This window comes from Cordyceps javanica, chromosome 3 (assembly GCF_051103115.1).
Source record: "Cordyceps javanica chromosome 3, complete sequence".
In the NCBI taxonomy this organism is placed as follows: domain Eukaryota; kingdom Fungi; phylum Ascomycota; class Sordariomycetes; order Hypocreales; family Cordycipitaceae; genus Cordyceps; species Cordyceps javanica.
This window is the reverse complement of record NC_139297.1, coordinates 5,180,155-5,196,686: the sequence shown is the minus strand read 5'-3', so window position 1 is coordinate 5,196,686 and position 16,532 is coordinate 5,180,155. Positions and strand designations below refer to the sequence as shown.

Below are 16,532 nucleotides of genomic sequence, written 5' to 3'. Positions count from 1 at the left end.
CAGAAGAGGATGTTATTAACACACGAGAATGAAAAGAAAAATCAGCCGTAAAAGGCCCAAACATGAGACGACAGTTCCAGATTCATCAATTTAGCTTCTTATTCATGTATGCACGGTTAATCGCTATTGTACGGTGAGATCATACAATCAGCACTCGTAACCCTTTGCTTCGATCCTCGTGGGCATCAAACCTATCTGGGCCAACAGACATGATGGAATTCCGGGCGAGGACGCCGTCGGTAATCCGAACGCTGTCCAGGATCGTACTGATTTGCCCCAGAAAATACTCTTGTCTTCCCTGCATGTCCTCGTTATACATACTGGAAAGGCCCTTGACCCCAGAATGAGTCTAGTATCCAGCTTTCCCATTCGACTGGTGAAACACGAGCTTATGGAACCTACAGACTCAATCGCATCGTCCTGTCCAGATATTGGCTATTGACTAATTTTTTTTAATTTATTTATTTTTGTTATATATATTTAGGTTGTTTCGCTGCCAGACAGCAGTCAGATATCCTGATATGCCTCCAGCTCCAATACCATCGCTGCCCCCCTAATACAACGGGTATCGTCGTAACTTCATTGCATCCGCCAATGTCGTAAGTCTTCAAGTAATGTCATGTTGGCGCAAGTCGCCACGCTCAAACCCGGTTCGCTAATCCAGCTAAAATCATATCCCGTCTGCACTTGTTAAATTTCAATAAAAACCCCTGTCATTCCTCCAATGCAATCCGAACTCCATGTAAGCCTGCCGTGGCATTGAGTGTCCAAATGCTCCGAAGTTTTCCGTGACGAACCATCGCATGAAAATCCTTGTGAAAAAGTCACCTCGCTGGCCTCTTAACCTCTGCTAATCGTTACAATGTAGATAAGAAAAGGCATTAGCGCCCACGCTATAGGTCGCCGCCGGCTGCCTGGTACTGAGGTCGTCCTCCGCGTCCGCGACCACCACCACGACCTCTACCACCACGTCCGCGACCGCGACCGCGATAGTTGCGGTAGCCTCCGTCAACACTGCCTTGTCCGAAGGTCTCCATGTTCTTGCGCTGCTCTTCGCCACGCCATTCGCGACCGCCTGGCTTCTGGCCATTGTTGGCGGCTCTATCCTTCGCCTCGCTCGAGATGTTGTCGAAAAAAGAGGTGGACTTGTTGTATACAGCGGGAGTAGCTTCACTGCCGACGGCCTCCTCAACCTCGGCACCTTCAGCTTCTTCGCCGGGCTGCTTTATTTCGTCCTTGTTGAACTTCTTGTTTGCTTCGGCAAAGTCAAAGTCCGAGTCGGGAACTTCTACCTTGGCTGCCGCAACAGTAACCCTGCCACCACGTCCACGACCACGGGGAGCGGTAGGTGGGCGTGCGGCATTGACCTTCATCTCGTTGACTTTGTTGGTCAAGTTATCCATAGCATTGCCTCCGCCAGTACCAAGCTGGGCCATGGCGACGGCAACAGCGGCTCGCGCCGCGCTGGTGGCGTCTTGAACGCTATTCGGCGCCGCAGTCGCGGCAGGGGCAGGCTGAGCTGAACGCTGCTCAGCATTGGGCAGCACAAAGGGCTTGTGGCCAGCTCCAGTCAAGGGAATAACAGGATTGACCTTGTTGTTTCTTTGGTTGGGTGCCTGCGCACCATTGGCGCCGAGGTTGGAGGCGGCGGCTTTCACGGCAGCAGTCGACGGTTTGGATTCAACTGGAGGCGTAGGAGCCGTCTTGGCATCCTGGCCGGCCGGCGCCTCAACAGGCTGCGATTCGGGCTTCGCGGCCTGAGCCGGTCCTTGAGGTCCAGGGCCTCCCTGGGGCCCGCCTGGAGGGAAAGGCTGATTCTGCCAAGGGCCAGGAGCACCAGGGCCACCAGGAGGGAAACCTTGACCAGGGAACCAGCCCGGGGGAGGGGGGTAAGGGTACGGCATATTGCCGAACGTAGGGCCGGGCATAGGGCCGGGGCCGCCACGACCCCATTGGCCAGGAGGACCGCCCTGGAAGTTGGGGTTGGGAGGGAATTGTTGGCCCTGGGGTCCTTGAGGGGGGTGCTGTGGAGGTGCATTCTGATTGCCACCTTGTGCACCACGGGGGCGAGCCTTATGCCGAGTTAGCACGCTTTCATATTGGGTTGGAAGGTATGAACAGGTGTTTGGTATGGTTAGAGATCAGAAGGAAGGCAACGGAAAGTTTCCACATGGTTTGCGCCATCAGTTGTGACAAAAGGTTTACATCCGTAATATTTCATCATGTAACCGGGAAATGTGTAAGATGCGCGTAGCGTTACTTACACCAAGGATTGCAGGATCGTCGGGCACAGCGGGGGGCTTGTTTTCCTTGAGGCTAGGGTGCTCCTCGATGCGGAGATCCTTTACATCACTGCCACGGAATACAATGTATTCGTAGACCTGATCGGAAGGTGCGATTTCGTCTTGTGGCCTGCCTTTGCGTCCCTCTGTGCCGAATGACCGAACATTTTCGAGTGAGACTGTGGACTCCTCCGAGTTGATCTCGTGAAGGGTGCCAACGTAACTGGTGCCATTGTCAGCGATTGGGTGTCTTATAGGTCGAGATTTCAGGCAAGCATACCGAATATCGCTTTTTGAAATGAGAGAGATGCGGGATCTGTGCGACGCGGTCAGTGATGGAGTCGGGTGGCAGTGAACGCGTAGGCTGCTAACCCAAGAAATTCCGACATGGCGGAGGCGCAGCACTACGTTGAGCACGTAGCAAATTGGTTGCGGAGAAGGAGAGAGAACTATATGAGATGAGAATGGAGGAGAGGGTGCCAGAGGCACGGGGTAGAGGGAGGGAGATTGAGAAGAGAAAGGTGGTTGGTGGAGTGGAAGGGAGAGATGGGGAGGAGAGGTGGTGTTTTATGAGGCAAAGTTTTGCCAGGTCGGACAGCTGGAGTTTGTGCGGTTGATGTTCGGATGTGGGGAGCCCCGCACAAGCTCGTTAGCCAAGTGCCCAACCGTGAAGCTGGATAGCCGGGTGCTACCCTGTACTGCAATAAATCAGATATGGGATGCGATGAAACCAGACGACAAGCGTGACAGAACAGGGGTGCGTTACGCTGAGCAACCAAATTCCATTTGCCGAATCTGTCGGTTGCTTTGGGCAGATAAATAGGCCATCTTGTCCTGTGAACACGGCTGGATGACACAGCTCGGAAACCTGACTCCAAATTTGGACCGTCCAAGGTTGACATGCGCGATGTTCCAAGACAGGCGATCTGATGCGAATATTATGCGCTGTATTGCAAAAGCGCAGCGAAATGATTGATGCTAGCTCATATAAAATCTAGACTATCTTTTGCAGGCTCTATTCACACCGCAGATAGAATCATGACAAAACCAAAACTCCAGCTCAAGAGACATTACCTAAACTTGCTAAAGATGACGAGCACAATCAACAGCACCAAAACGGTGATGATGGAAATTGTGATTATCCTATTTGTAGCCATCCTGTTACGCAAAAAGAAAAAAAAGATTAGTCTGAAATGCTCGTCCACACAAGGCATTGGGCGACTTTACCTACGGGCCATGCCCCTCAGAGTCTTGACGCTGCGGTCGACGTAGCCCTCGCTCTCCATGAGGCGGTCATGGGTGTGCTGGATGGTCTCGCGCTGGCGGTGCAGGTCGGCGAGGGTGCCGGCGCCAATCTCCTCGGTCTCGTTGGCGAGGGCCTGGCTGGCCTTGAGGCGCTGGGTGCTGCGGTCGAGGCGGTCGGTGCCGGAGAGCAGCTGCTGGCGCTGCTCGAGGTGGATGTCGGAGGGGCCGGAGGGGTCGTCGGTGTAGCGGGAGCCGAAGAGGGCGGCGCGGTCCGAGGAGAGGTCGGCGAGCTTGCGGCGGCTGCCGTCAACGTCAGACTCGTAGTTGCGGAAGCGCTGGTTGACCTTGCCGCGGGACGACGTGGGGATGTTGGACTTTTCGAGGCGCATCTGGCCGAGCTAGAGAGAGAGAGAGAGAGAGAGAGAGAGTCAATACCATGTCAGTTGCCAATAAAAGCGCGAATTGCATGTTCTTTTTTTTTTTTTGAAAGAATCGAAATAGAGGAAATGTCCGTACCAGTTCGTCGGCTTCCTCGAGCGCACGCTCGGCCTGGCTTATGGCAGCCTTGCGCGGCTCGCCCGAAAGTTCGGGGATCTGCTCCATCTTTTGCGACAGGTCGGCCTGGACGAGCTTGAGCTCGGCCTCGTACGAGTTAAAGAGCTCGGAGCCGGCATCGCTATCGAGAGGGTTCGACATGGCAGGCGACAGCAGTTGTGGAAGCCAAGGTGGTGGTGGTGGTGATGACGAGTTGGGCGATGCGGTTTGGCCGGCTGAGGCAACGGAGAAAGGAGATGTGGCTGTTGGCGGCCGAGGAGCCCCGAGGGTAGAATGTATTGGTACAGAGGAGCTAAGCAGCAGGCTGATACGAGAGAAGAGAAGATGGACAGGCAAGCGAGCGATGCGACAGACGGTGACGATTTGGCGATGACGGGAGATGTACAAGAGCGTTTGGATGGGACGGAACAGGTTCAAAGAGGGCCTTTGCGTCAGCCGGTTGCTTACAACGGATAGAAGCGCAGCACGACTCAGGGCTGCGGTGGCGGCGGCGGTTATGTCACAGCCTGGGGCGGGAGGTTACAGCACGTTTGTTGCAGCGGGCTGGTTGGCTGGTGCCCACCTGAAGACATCTGCTGTCTTACTTAGTAGGCTGCTCTGCTGTCTTAGGCTGCGACCTGGAGTAGCGGTACGAAGGTACAAGATTGCTTGACCACAGCGGGGCTCCCAGCCACATTCGAGTCCGTCTGCACGTGATGGAAGGGGCAGTGGCGCAGGAACCGGAGAAAAAAAAATATATGCACGGCTTCTCTGAAGCTGTTGACTTTTTCTCTTTTCCTTCTTCTTCAAAGTTGATCACCCGGCGAATGAAGATACTAGGCTTGACGTCCTGACATGTACTTGTCAAACTGGCACCAAGTTGATATAAGCCGGGGAGAAGGATTGCGGGAGAATATCCTGCACGGCGCTTCTAAGAATTGGTGATTCGAACCGACGTTTCCCGATCCCGTTGAGTGCTCGACATTTTTATCGACCATGATTTTTTTTCCCTTTCGGATTTGGTGCCCAGATGAGGATGAGGTTGAGGATGGTGACTGAAAAAGGAGAAAGAAGAAAGAAGGAAAGAAGGAAAAGAACAAAAACAAGAGAAATTCCAATCGTTATCCGCACAGCCAGGTCATGGCCATCTAACGCACCTGATGGATGATGAATGGCCCGTAGCCGTAGGAAGCCGTCCGTAGGCTCAATTCTGAAACCCATTCCGCAACCCCCCCCAAGCTGGAGGCTCCAGCCTGCTCTGACAGCGCATCTCTCGCAACCACCATCCATCCCCCGGTCGCCTTGACACCACATTGAACCTGGCCGGAGTCCCGTTTCGGAAGCTCTCTGGAGAGCCCCAGGTAATTTTCGTACACGCGAATCGATCAAGTGAGCACTTCATCGTCAGCTTACTGGTTGTTGAGTGTTGGGGCCGGTGCGCCTCGGAGTCGCCCGCCCGCCATCGTGCCCGAGTGACCCCAAAAGTGGCCTCCGCTACTTAGCCTCAACCTTTTTGACTAGGATTGTTGCCCTTTTTCGTTTTTTTTTTGTTACTTGGCTGGAATTGCTGGGGTTTGCCTCTCTGCTTCTGAATTAGCGGCGTCATTACGTCGACGACCACGATCCGAGGAGAGCCGTCGCAGAAATAAAGTCGGCGGGGGTTCCTCACCTGCCTGTCTGTCGCAGGTTTGCGGTTTGGCGCAGAGTCCTTCGGTCCGTGTACTTTTATTACTATTATTACTTGTTACTAGTGACTACTTGCTCCGTACTACAGCCTTGCCTTTGTTCTCGGTCATTTCTTACTCTTTCTTCCTTCTTTTCAATCCATTGCCTCTCTTCTCTTGTCAAACCAGCTCGGCTTTCTTTCCTCCTTTCTTGTCCTTTGTCTCCGTCTCTCCCGCCTCTTCTCCTGCCCATCCATCACCAATGCCCTCGGCAATCCCCTCCTCGTCCTCTTCTCATCCAATGGGGGACTCCAAGCACATGTATGTTTTGATTCGATCACCGCTCACTCACCCTGCATGCCACTACCCAGTCCCGCAACCGCTTCCGGCCACCAGCGATGCACTCGCAGCTCCAGACTCAGCCAGCCACTGCGCCGTTCCCGTTCGCGTTCGCTCTCTTGCTTTTTGCTTTTTTGTTCTGCCTCGGGCTGTCTCGCAATCGCTCCTCTTTTTATTTTTATTTTTATTTTTATTTATTTTTCCGTTCTTCCCTCTACAGGCCGACAAGTGAACCACACACGCAGGCTGTCCGTCAATCGAAGCTCAACAAGTGCGCCGGCATTCTCAAGCCTGCCTGCATATAGCTCGTCATCGACACATGCCACCTCCTCTTTCACAACCCTCACTTTCACCGCAGCTTGCTTCCCATTTGCCTTCCTCTCTCGCTGTCCCTGATCAAAAGCCCATCCCATCAGATAGCCCATTAGTTTTGCCATTGTCCCTCTTGTGATTCGCATTTTCCCCGCCATTTTTTTCTTCTTCATCATGAGCGTGCCGGTTAACCGGTTCAATAGAAAAAAGGTCGCCATCGTCGGTAGCGGCTGTTCCGGCATCGCAGCCTTGTGGGCGCTCAACCGCACATATCACGATGTCCACCTGTACGAGGCGGCCGATCGCCTCGGCGGCCACACAAACACAGTGCAATGGAGTGCCGGAAAGTTCAAGACGGCCGTCGACACCGGCTTCATCGTCTTGAACACGGCCACCTATCGTGAGTCGCAGCTGCTTGACCCATACACCCTTCGCCATGTCCCTCACTCAATCTCTTCCGCGGTTTGCAGCGAGGCTCGAATGCTAACAACACTGGTCACAGCCAACTTTATCAACTTCCTCAGCAAGATTGGCGTGGAGACGGAACCTACAGAGATGACTTTTGGCGTCTCGCGCGACCACGGCGACTTTGAATGGGCCGGCACAAACCTCGCCTCCGTCTTTGCCCAGCGCCGGCGCATCTTCTCCCCGCGCATGTGGCGCATGATCTTTGATATTTTGCGCTTTAATCAGTTTGCGCTCGACCTCCTCATCGACGACGAAGACGACGACGACGATGTTTACAACCACAGAGACGCCTCCTCCTCCTCCTCCTCCTCCCGCGACCGCCGCCGCACCTCCACCAGGCGCGTGGACCGCAACGAGACCATCGGCGCCTACCTGACCCGCGAGGGCTACTCGGACGCCTTCCGCGACGACTACCTGCTGCCCATGGCCGCCGCCGTGTGGAGCACCGGCCCGGACAAGTGCGGCCTCGACTTCCCTGCCATCGCGCTGGTCCGGTTCATGTGGAACCACCATCTGCTGTCGACCGTCTCGGCCCGGCCGCAGTGGCTCACCGTCAAGGAAGGCGCGCAGGCCTACATCAACGCCGTCATGAGGGGGTTCCCGCCCAACCACCTCCACCTCAACACGGCCGTGCGCCGCGTCGCCAACAGCGCCGACGGCCGCGTGCTGCTGAGCTTCGAGGACGGCCGCACCGACGTCTTTGACCACGTCGTGCTCGCCACCCACGGCGACGAGGCCCTCGCGCTCCTCGGCCCCGAGGCCACCGCCCAGGAGCGCGCCGTCCTCTCGTGCTTCCAGACGTCCCAGAACGAGGCCGTGCTGCACTCCGACACCAACTTCATGCCGCGCAGCCCCCGCGCCTGGGCCGCCTGGAACTACCTCACCCTCTCCTCGCCCTCGACCGGCAAGGCCAACATTGACAAGGTCTCCCTCACCTACAACATGAACATCCTGCAGCACATCCCCCGCGACCCCTTTGGCGACGTCCTCGTCACCCTCAACCCCCCCCAGCGCCCGCGCCAGGCCACCGTCCAGGGCCGCTTCTTCTACTCCCACCCGCTCTACACCCCCGCCGCCTTCCGCGCCCAGCGCGAGCTCCCCCGCATCCAAAACACCCGCGGCATCAGCTACGCCGGCGCCTGGACCAACTACGGCTTCCACGAGGACGGCTTCAGCAGCGGCCTGGCCGCCGCCCAGAACCACCTCGGCGCCAAGCTGCCCTTTGAGTTCAAGGACTCGACCTTTAGCCGCGGCAGGAGGCCCCAGCTCGGCCTGGCCGACTACGTGCTGCGCTTCTTCATCCTGCTCACCCACCTCTTCATCGTATTGACCTTTGACCGTTTTTCGTCCGTCGGCAAGCGACGCAGTGTATTGAACGGCACGGCCAAGGTCTGCCAGAAGAAGCTCAGCTGAAGCGGGCTTACCCGTCCATTTCCTATTTGCCGTTATGTCATATTTATTTCATGCGACTGATTCAACAAGCATTAGCGTATACTATTTTTCTTTTCCCTCTTGCATTTGTTATAGTCATTTTTTGCATAATCATTTTTTTTCCTGCATAATAGAAATTGAATGTCCATTTTCTTCGACCATGGAAAATTCCCATATTAAAAATGCCCCGAGACTGCCCGGAAGCAAGCCTGCAAGGTCGGGTCATGACCCACTAAAATTTGGCAACCATTCTCCATGCTAGCCGTTCTCCCCAAAGCCCAAGCTCCCTCTCTCGTTGCTCGTCTTTTGAAAGCCTCACTCGTCAGCACATTGAACAAGACCCATACGCTGCCATGAACATGTCACGGCCGCTGACGCAGTCCGCATCGCAGGCGGCCGCCTCCTCGACATGGGCCTGCTTCTTCTGCCGGAACGCGCGCCGGCAAACCCAGCGCCTCGACACCAGCACCTCCGTCTTCCGACGCAAGCTGTCCGGCGGCACGACGGCCCGCCGCGCCCAGCAGCAGCAACAGCAGGCGCAGCCCAATGCACCGTCGATGGAACGAATCCGCGAGCACTACCGAAGAAAGAACAGAACCGTCATGTATGGACCGTGATGCACCCTCTTGGCTTGCGGGGCGGCCAGAGCCCGAGGCTGATCAACAACGGATAGGAACTATACCTTGAGCGCAATTCTCGGGACCGTCGCCTTGTCGTACGGTTCTGTGCCCATGTACAAGATGGTACGACGATTCACATCTGGAAAAAGGGGGCGTTTATGAACCGTTTGGGAAGAGAGTTCTTAAAAAAAAAACCATGGACAATCGGGCTGACCTTGGCGTGACTTTCGATTTTAGATCTGCCAGCAAACCGGCTGGGGCGGGCAGCCGATCCGCGTCCACGGCGGCCCCGGCTCCGAGGAGCAGGACATTTCGAGCCGGGTCGTGCCCGTGACGACGGCCAAGCGCATCCGCGTCACCTTCAACGCGTCCGTGTCCGACGTGCTGCCGTGGAAGTTTGCGCCGCAGCAGCGCGAGGTGCGCGTGCTGCCGGGCGAGACGGCGCTGGCCTTTTACACGGCCACCAACCGCGGCGACAAGGACATCATCGGCGTCGCCACCTACAGCGTCACGCCCGCGCAGTGCGCGCCCTACTTCAGCAAGATCCAGTGCTTCTGCTTCGAGGAGCAGCGCCTCAACGCCGGCGAGACGGTCGACATGCCCGTCTTCTTCTACCTGGACCCGGACCTGCTCAACGACCTCAACATGAAGGGCGTCGAGACCGTGACGCTGAATTACACCTTTTTCAGTACGTTTTTATCCCCAGAGAGAGAGAGAGAGAGAGAGAAAGAAGGCACAGTCTTGTTTCCTTTATCCGATTTCTCCAGGCACAATGTTCCATGCTAATTGATGCTCGCTGCAGAGGCCCGCTACGACGACAATGGTAGATTCACTCCTCCTGCTACACTGTAAATTTTACAATCCCAGAACCAACACCGTTCAACAACATTTCCTGTACCATTACTGCTTCCTCTTTGCATATAGAGCGCCTGTACAACACAATATAAAACAAAAGAAACCTCCTTCATCAATAGTTGGATATTGTCGTATGCGGCTTGCGAATGTAACTAGTGACGACCACCATCCTGCAAAGGATCAAGTACAACGCCCGAAACAAATACCGGGCGCTCATACCACCGGATCAAGACGTTTAGAAATTATTTGCATTTTCCTAGCTTTTCTACACTCATCTCTTCAGTCCTGTTTGCCCAACGCACCCAATGACATGCTGACATAAGCATATTCCTCTACAAAGAAGATGGCTGCTCCACCAAACCTCAACTCGCTGCCCAGTCTCAGCAAATTTACCCTTCACATCACGTGTGTCCCACACATTCGTCTAAATTTCGCCCACAGTTTGCACCCACAGCCTGCACACAGCAAAAAGATTTTGGTTGCGATTTTGGCGGGCTTGATTCCTCTCTCTCTTTTTTTTGTCCCTTTTCTCTTCCCATCACCCAACGTCCAACAACATTTCCAACCCGCCGAATTTTCTTTCGACAAATACCGACAAGATGGTCAAGGTCAACACCAGTGAGTAAATATCCCGACATTGTCGTCGCGAAAAGAAAAGAAAAAAAGAACGTCGAACATGATCCGCGAGCTATATGCTGACCTGGTGTTTGCGTGAAAGACGTCTCGGCTTCCCGCCGCAAGAGCCGTGCCGCTCACTTCAAGGCTCCCTCCAGCCAGCGCCGTGTCATCATGAGCGCTCCCCTGTCCAAGGAGCTCCGTGAGAAGTACAACGTACGTGCTGGACCCCCGCCTTCTTTCTCCTTTCACATCGTCTGCTCGCCGACGCCCCTTTCCGGCGCGACATGAACCAAAAGAAGAAGAAGAAGAAGAACAATGCCTAACACAATCGTGCCTTGCAGGTCCGCTCCATCCCTGTCCGCAAGGATGACGAGGTCACCATCGTCCGCGGCACCAACAAGGGCGCCGAGGGCAAGGTCACCTCCGTCTACCGTCTCAAATACGTCATCCACGTCGAGCGCGTCACCCGCGACAAGGTCTCTGGCCAGTCCGTGCCCCTCGGCATCCACCCCTCCAACGTCGTCATCACCAAGCTCAAGCTTGACAAGGACCGCGAGGACATCCTGGCCCGCTCCAAGCGCGGCCGCGAGCTCGCCGCCACCACCAAGGTCACTGCTTAAAGAGACGGTCATTTTTGACGCAATAAACGAGGAAAAGAAAAAACCAAAATCGGCCGTTGGAATTCGAAAACCAATGGATTCATCAAATGGGATAAAAAGGGAAATGGGCATGATACTCCGGCGTTTTTTACTGTTTTGCGATAGGAATTTCCCTCGTCTCTGTTGAGAAGAGGAGGAACCCGGCAGGGTAGATGAATTGAGAATTCTATGGTTCTCAATGGCCATTTCACATCAGTCTGTGAAGTGCTCCATGGGAGGCGTTTCCCGAAGTCTGTCCTGCTCTCTTGTCCGATTCATCGCCGAGCGTGACGCATTTCCACCTTCGACCAGTCTTGGTCAAGGACGTCTGTGCAAGAATTCAAGCTCTCACGCGGAGCCGTAGCTTCTTCCATCGTAGATCGCTGCCTCCTGGGCAATACACATCCACCGCCAGTATATCTCCGCGTTGACCTGTTTGTTTTCTCATGGTCTTCGAGGTATACGACTGGCGAAGAGTAAACCAAGTGGTTGGCCACGTACTATCATCGGCCTCTGCTTCTTGCCCGAAGATTTTCATCGAGAGTAATGTTTCTGACTATGGAAATTTGATGGTGAGGAACATACCAACCAAACGTAGCGCCATTTCCTGGGTCGGCACGTCTCACCAACGACTATGGCAGCACTCTCGAACTACAGTAGCATGTGGGCAAAGCATAATCCATCAATTAACACTTGCTTCATCTAATACATGCTCAATTGCCTAGACGCATATCATAGTTCATGTCAGCAGACGTCTCTCGTCGATATGACTATAATCCTCGCATCCGCTGCCGCATAAATGCTCTCGAATATGCACACAAGTCACGATATGATAGAGCTGAACGTCGCGACATTGCTGCATGCAAACCACATTCGTCAGAAATTATAGGCAGCGGACTCCACTCGCGTATTTATACTTTTGCAACCTCGTGCTGCAGCCCAAACCTTGGCCCGAAGATGAAAGCAAAAGGGATGCAAACCTTGGACAGCTAACTCTGATGCGATGCTATTCATACAAGTGTCGTAAGTATGGCTGGTGTAATTCATGCCCAAGCTAAAACTTTTTAATGTTGGTGAAGTCAAATTTGATCATAACGGCGTAATTACTGCGACAATATTCCCTGTGGGTTAAATTTGTGAAGGCTGCCTTGGCGAATTGACTCGTTGTCGGCTGCCACGGTCGGTGGCATGTTCTCGGCTTGTACAGGTTCTGGCGACTTCACATGAGTCAAATCACCATTCTCGACCGCTTTACCATTCACCATGGCAGAAAGTGCTGATGTGGAGGTATTTGCAATGGTTGGAGTTAGGTATGCAGTTGCATGGCCTCGATATTGAGGGAGGACACCTTGAGCGGTCGCTGAGGAAATTGTGCTGGGTACAAGCTGCCCGCTTGATTTTCCCTTGTTGAGCATACTCTGCCAGATTTCGTTGCGTGATTTGGTCCTATGAAGCAGTCAATGACGGGTACGCATGGCTAGAAAGAACACGTTCGTACCCTGAAGCTGCTGGCTTGCGACCCTTGAAGAGGATGCTGCGACCGTCATCACCTTCTTCCGAATCCGAGTTCAATTTTGAAGAGGCGGCGCTGGCGTTCGCTACTGGGTCTGTCGCCTTGCGAGTGTCTTCATGCTGGAGCCCAATTTTGCCGGCGCATGATGTGCCGCGCTCTGCAACTGAACTCCCACAGCTCGAGTTGCGGGCCAACGCCTCGGACTGTGTCGTCTGACCGAGAACACCCCGGGGAACTCGCTGTCTTGGCCTGCCCAAGGACCGGAATGGGTCATATACAGACGCATTAGCACTTCGTGGAACGTCGCTCTCTGACTGAATGTCCAACGTTGAATCAATAGACCCTGAAGTTCGATCTCTTGTGGGAGAGGGAGGGTAAAAGTCTTTGCCATCAAATTTGGGAAGACCGCGCTGCAGGTGATGGGGAGCTTTCCCCCAATACATGTGTCGTGCTCGAAGTTCATCATCAGTAAGATCTCGTACATATTGATACCCGGTTTCCCGTGCCTTTTCTTGACTGCCCCCCGTCGGTATCATACCGATGAGATATGGGGCATCTGGCTTTTGTGGTGGGAAGAAAGAAGAATGGCTGGGGCATTCATTCTGCGGCTGGAAGGGGGGCGCAAGAGCTGCATGGACTGGCAGTGAGGAGGCCTTTTTATTAGGCTCAGCAGTGCTACCGAGCCTCTTCGGAGCAAAAAGACTGACTGATTTGGTGGAGTTGATACCTTGGTGAGCTTGAAAAAATTCACGATCTTTCTCACGCCATAGCTTTTGGCCAGAGTTGCTTGGTCCATCTTGGGGAGGGCGGGTGGACGGCTCGTCCCCAGAGGGAGTTGGGGCGGTGAGGGAAGCTGAAGATGCGGAAGAATTTTCCTTGGATTTTGGATAATAAGTCTCTTCAAAGCTTTTTTGATTCTGGAGATTCTTCTCGAATTGGTCGACTTGCTGCCGAACCATGTGTGCCTGATACTCCATCCACTTTTCATCAATCTGATGTTTGTTGTATAGAAGTTGATCTTCTAGGTACTTCAAGGACCCTTTGAGAACATCGATCTGCTTCTTGGTAATTTCACTGGGCCTAATGGACGAGATCGGAGGGTTTGGCAACGAGGCAGTCGTTTGCGTGGTTGGGGATGCCGCCACGACAGAGCTGAACTTTGCAGTCTCGACAACAGGCTTCTCCGACTTGGCAGGTGCAGGAGCAGAAGCAGGAGCAAGAGCAGGTGTAGGTATAGAAATTGGGACCGAAGCTGAGGTGGAAGGTGTGGGCTGCAAGGCGGCTGGAACAGCAACAGATCCGACTATTGACGGGTGAGGAAACCCGGAAAATGCAGGCATACCATAGGCAAATAGAGTTGGGTTATGAGGCATCGTCCACTGGCCATTGACGCAAAACGAGCGGGTACTATCGGTAGGGGCCGCGGTCTGGTGTATATTAAGGTCTGCGCCATCTTGGCGATCATCAACACCGTCTTGCTGATGTCTGGAATTGTCTTTGTCACTTGTCTTTGGCAAAGTTGCTTGCGGCAGAGGTGCAGGCAAACAAAAGGTGTTGTAGATCTGCCATGGGAACATGGGATATGCCGATCCATGCATAGCTGGAGCATATGCTGGATATAAAGAAGGGAAAGCGCCGAATGGGTACTGCGTGCCATTTGCCACCCCTATATCGGCTGCGTCCCGCTCCAATGGGCGAACGGGGAAGAGGCTGCCGGAGGTTGATTTATCCTTTGCCCACTTGCTGGTGGGAGATGAAGATGCTCTTGTATTTGGAACAATTCTACCACCCGCCGTAACTCTGACATGAGTGGGTGAGACTACAGCCTTGTAGAACCGTTGGAAGCCCTTATCTTTCTGGGCAACAAGGCCTGTGGGCGCGGAGATTGGTTGCGGCTCGCTGCTTTCTATTTCTGTCCGACCGCGATATCTCCATTCCGAATCGGTACCATCGAGTTGCTGAACAACGGTAGCATTGCTGTTTGGAACAGTCGTAGCCTTTTCAACATCTTCCTCGGGGATTAAAGGCAAAGACCGGTTGACAGGGAAACGCAGAATGTCGTCTATAAGTCAGGTTGTTAGCAGAATGCAGGGAGAGGCCGAACTTTGAACGTACCGATGGAAAGATCCTTTTGGAGTTTTTGACAAATGTCGTCATATATCTCCTTACGCGGGGGAACAGTTCTGATTCGAAGCAGATCTTGCGCCGAGTATGTGACAGGGGCCATTTTGGTTCGGAGAAACGCAAAAAACAAGTATGAACGATGGTTTTCAGTCGAGTACCAGAGAAACAGCGTAGGGTAGCCTCGAGAAGATCCAGTAGAACGGATGTTGGCACGAATAAAGGTCAAGATGGGGGCAACCTGCTTCCAAAGTCTGGATCCGTCAGCAATTTTCTGAGCTTCCAGTTGCGACCGAAGAAAGTATGGCAAGCCGGTGCAAGGCGAGAGACGGTGCAGGAGGTTCCAAGCACCAGCCAGGCGAATTGTGACCTGAACGCAACGGTGATGATTGTGAAGCAAGGAATATTTAATGAGCAGCGCCGTGGAAGGTCCCAGAGTCTGGTCTTCATTCTGGAGCACCGACAGCCAACGAAGCAACCGCTTCGACTTTTTCGAACGGGTGAGGGTCATGCCGAGTCGTGATGGGTAATATTGATAACGTTTCTGAAATAATGCTAATCGAATCTTTCCTCCATTTTAGAGCGTTGGCAAGAAGACATTAAGTGAAGCCAGTGCAACTGTTGAAGCAAGAATGGGAGACCGAGGCGGCAAGCTGCCCAAGTAAGGCAGGTGGACGAGGAAACTGCTGATGGCGGCAACACGAGATGAGGTTGTGATGTAGAGGAGTATCTTGATACATATATCATGTATGATGCGTGTGAAGTCGGGGCTGGCTGCACTCGAGATGAAGATGGAGAGGGGAAGGCGAGTGTGTGAGGGGAGGTGAAAACAAGGTGAGAAGATGCTGGACTTACCCAATAGCTGCCAGCGAGAGCAATCCGCGACCGTACGTGTATGCATACAAAGTCCAGTCAAAGTGGCGATCTAGAAACGGTAGTCGTGAGAAATCAAGGTAGGGAACTGTGGGAGACGGAGTGATGAATGGGAGAAGTTGGAGATGTCAAGGGAAGACAGAATGGACGAGAAGGACAGGACAAGACGAGGTAGGCAGGGGAGATTATACTGATTAGCAGTGGGGAGAGGAACATTTAGTTAGGAAAGAGCCTAGGTATCGAGTAGGTGAGGTAGGTAGGTACCTAAGTAGGTGGGCAGGTAGGTAGGTAGGTAGGTATAGCAAGCTGCGCCTGTGACATTGGAAAGAGCCCATCATTTAATTGCATGGGAAGTGTGAAGCCACGGAAGAGAGGAGAGCGGCGACAAAAGCGAGTATCATGTATAGACCGTGCAATCTGACGACTAAACTCTCCAAGATGGAGCAAATGCAAGCAACAATTCAAACTCCTGCCCTCAGCCAACGATAAGCTGGAATATCTCCTCCTTTGCCTACAAACGGAGACACTGCCTTACTAACCGTACCTACCTTACATAAGAGTTGGGTATGTAGGTGCAGGTACCTCATGTACTAAGGTGAGGAGGTAGGTAGGTAGGTAGGTAGGTAGGTAGGTAGGTAGGGTAAGCCGCTGGCTGCCAACTATCAGTAACTACCCCAGGCATTGCGAAAACCCTTCTTCACATACCTATTATCTCTCAAGCACAACAGCTCTTGTGATGAACTTTCACTTCAACATCGCTCCCGAGTGTCTATTCGTCCCTGTTCACTCCTGGCCAGGCTCAGACAGCCTTATTTTGCCGACGGGCTGGGGTTCTCCGGTACGGGCCGCGGAGGATCTGGCTTGGGTCGAGGCGGGTTGCCCGCAGTGTTTGCAACTCCGGAGGAACGAGAATCTCTCGTGATATTGCACAAGTTAACCATGTTTTTTGCAGTGCGGCGGGACCGATGCAAGCGAGTGATTCGCCTGAGCCCCGAGGACCTGCCGACCGTCATATATAT

The 16,532-nt window shown here is 53.7% G+C and overlaps 5 protein-coding genes across 5 annotated transcripts; 3 read left to right on the top strand and 2 right to left on the bottom strand.

Moving 5' to 3' along the window:
* Nucleotides 1–893: 893 nt before the first annotated feature.
* Nucleotides 894–4,223, bottom strand: V2A60_005751 (Scd6-like Sm domain-containing protein; the record flags this gene model as incomplete). Its single annotated transcript, XM_083257058.1, has 4 exons — nucleotides 894–2,072; nucleotides 2,265–2,505; nucleotides 3,510–3,925; nucleotides 4,044–4,223. 4 exons carry the CDS (start codon nucleotides 4,221–4,223, stop codon nucleotides 894–896), a joined length of 2,016 nt encoding a protein of 671 aa, XP_083113184.1.
* Nucleotides 4,224–6,550: 2,327 nt separating this feature from the next.
* Nucleotides 6,551–8,257, top strand: V2A60_005750 (NAD(P)/FAD-dependent oxidoreductase; the record flags this gene model as incomplete). Its single annotated transcript, XM_083257057.1, has 2 exons — nucleotides 6,551–6,776; nucleotides 6,879–8,257. The coding sequence occupies 2 exons, from the start codon at nucleotides 6,551–6,553 to the stop codon at nucleotides 8,255–8,257; spliced, it is 1,605 nt and encodes a 534-aa protein (XP_083113183.1).
* Nucleotides 8,258–8,628: 371 nt separating this feature from the next.
* V2A60_005749 (cytochrome c oxidase assembly protein CtaG/Cox11-domain-containing protein) lies at nucleotides 8,629–9,747 on the top strand (the record flags this gene model as incomplete). Its single annotated transcript, XM_083257056.1, has 4 exons — nucleotides 8,629–8,879; nucleotides 8,949–9,018; nucleotides 9,133–9,583; nucleotides 9,698–9,747. The coding sequence occupies 4 exons, from the start codon at nucleotides 8,629–8,631 to the stop codon at nucleotides 9,745–9,747; spliced, it is 822 nt and encodes a 273-aa protein (XP_083113182.1).
* Nucleotides 9,748–10,349: 602 nt separating this feature from the next.
* Nucleotides 10,350–10,988, top strand: V2A60_005748 (60S ribosomal protein uL24; the record flags this gene model as incomplete). The annotated part of the gene is made up of 3 exons (XM_083257055.1): nucleotides 10,350–10,368; nucleotides 10,469–10,581; nucleotides 10,710–10,988. The coding sequence occupies 3 exons, from the start codon at nucleotides 10,350–10,352 to the stop codon at nucleotides 10,986–10,988; spliced, it is 411 nt and encodes a 136-aa protein (XP_083113181.1).
* Nucleotides 10,989–12,109: 1,121 nt separating this feature from the next.
* Nucleotides 12,110–15,151, bottom strand: V2A60_005747 (uncharacterized protein; the record flags this gene model as incomplete). The annotated part of the gene is made up of 3 exons (XM_083257054.1): nucleotides 12,110–12,452; nucleotides 12,505–14,581; nucleotides 14,635–15,151. 3 exons carry the CDS (start codon nucleotides 15,149–15,151, stop codon nucleotides 12,110–12,112), a joined length of 2,937 nt encoding a protein of 978 aa, XP_083113180.1.
* Between the last annotated feature and the right edge of the window lie 1,381 nt (nucleotides 15,152–16,532).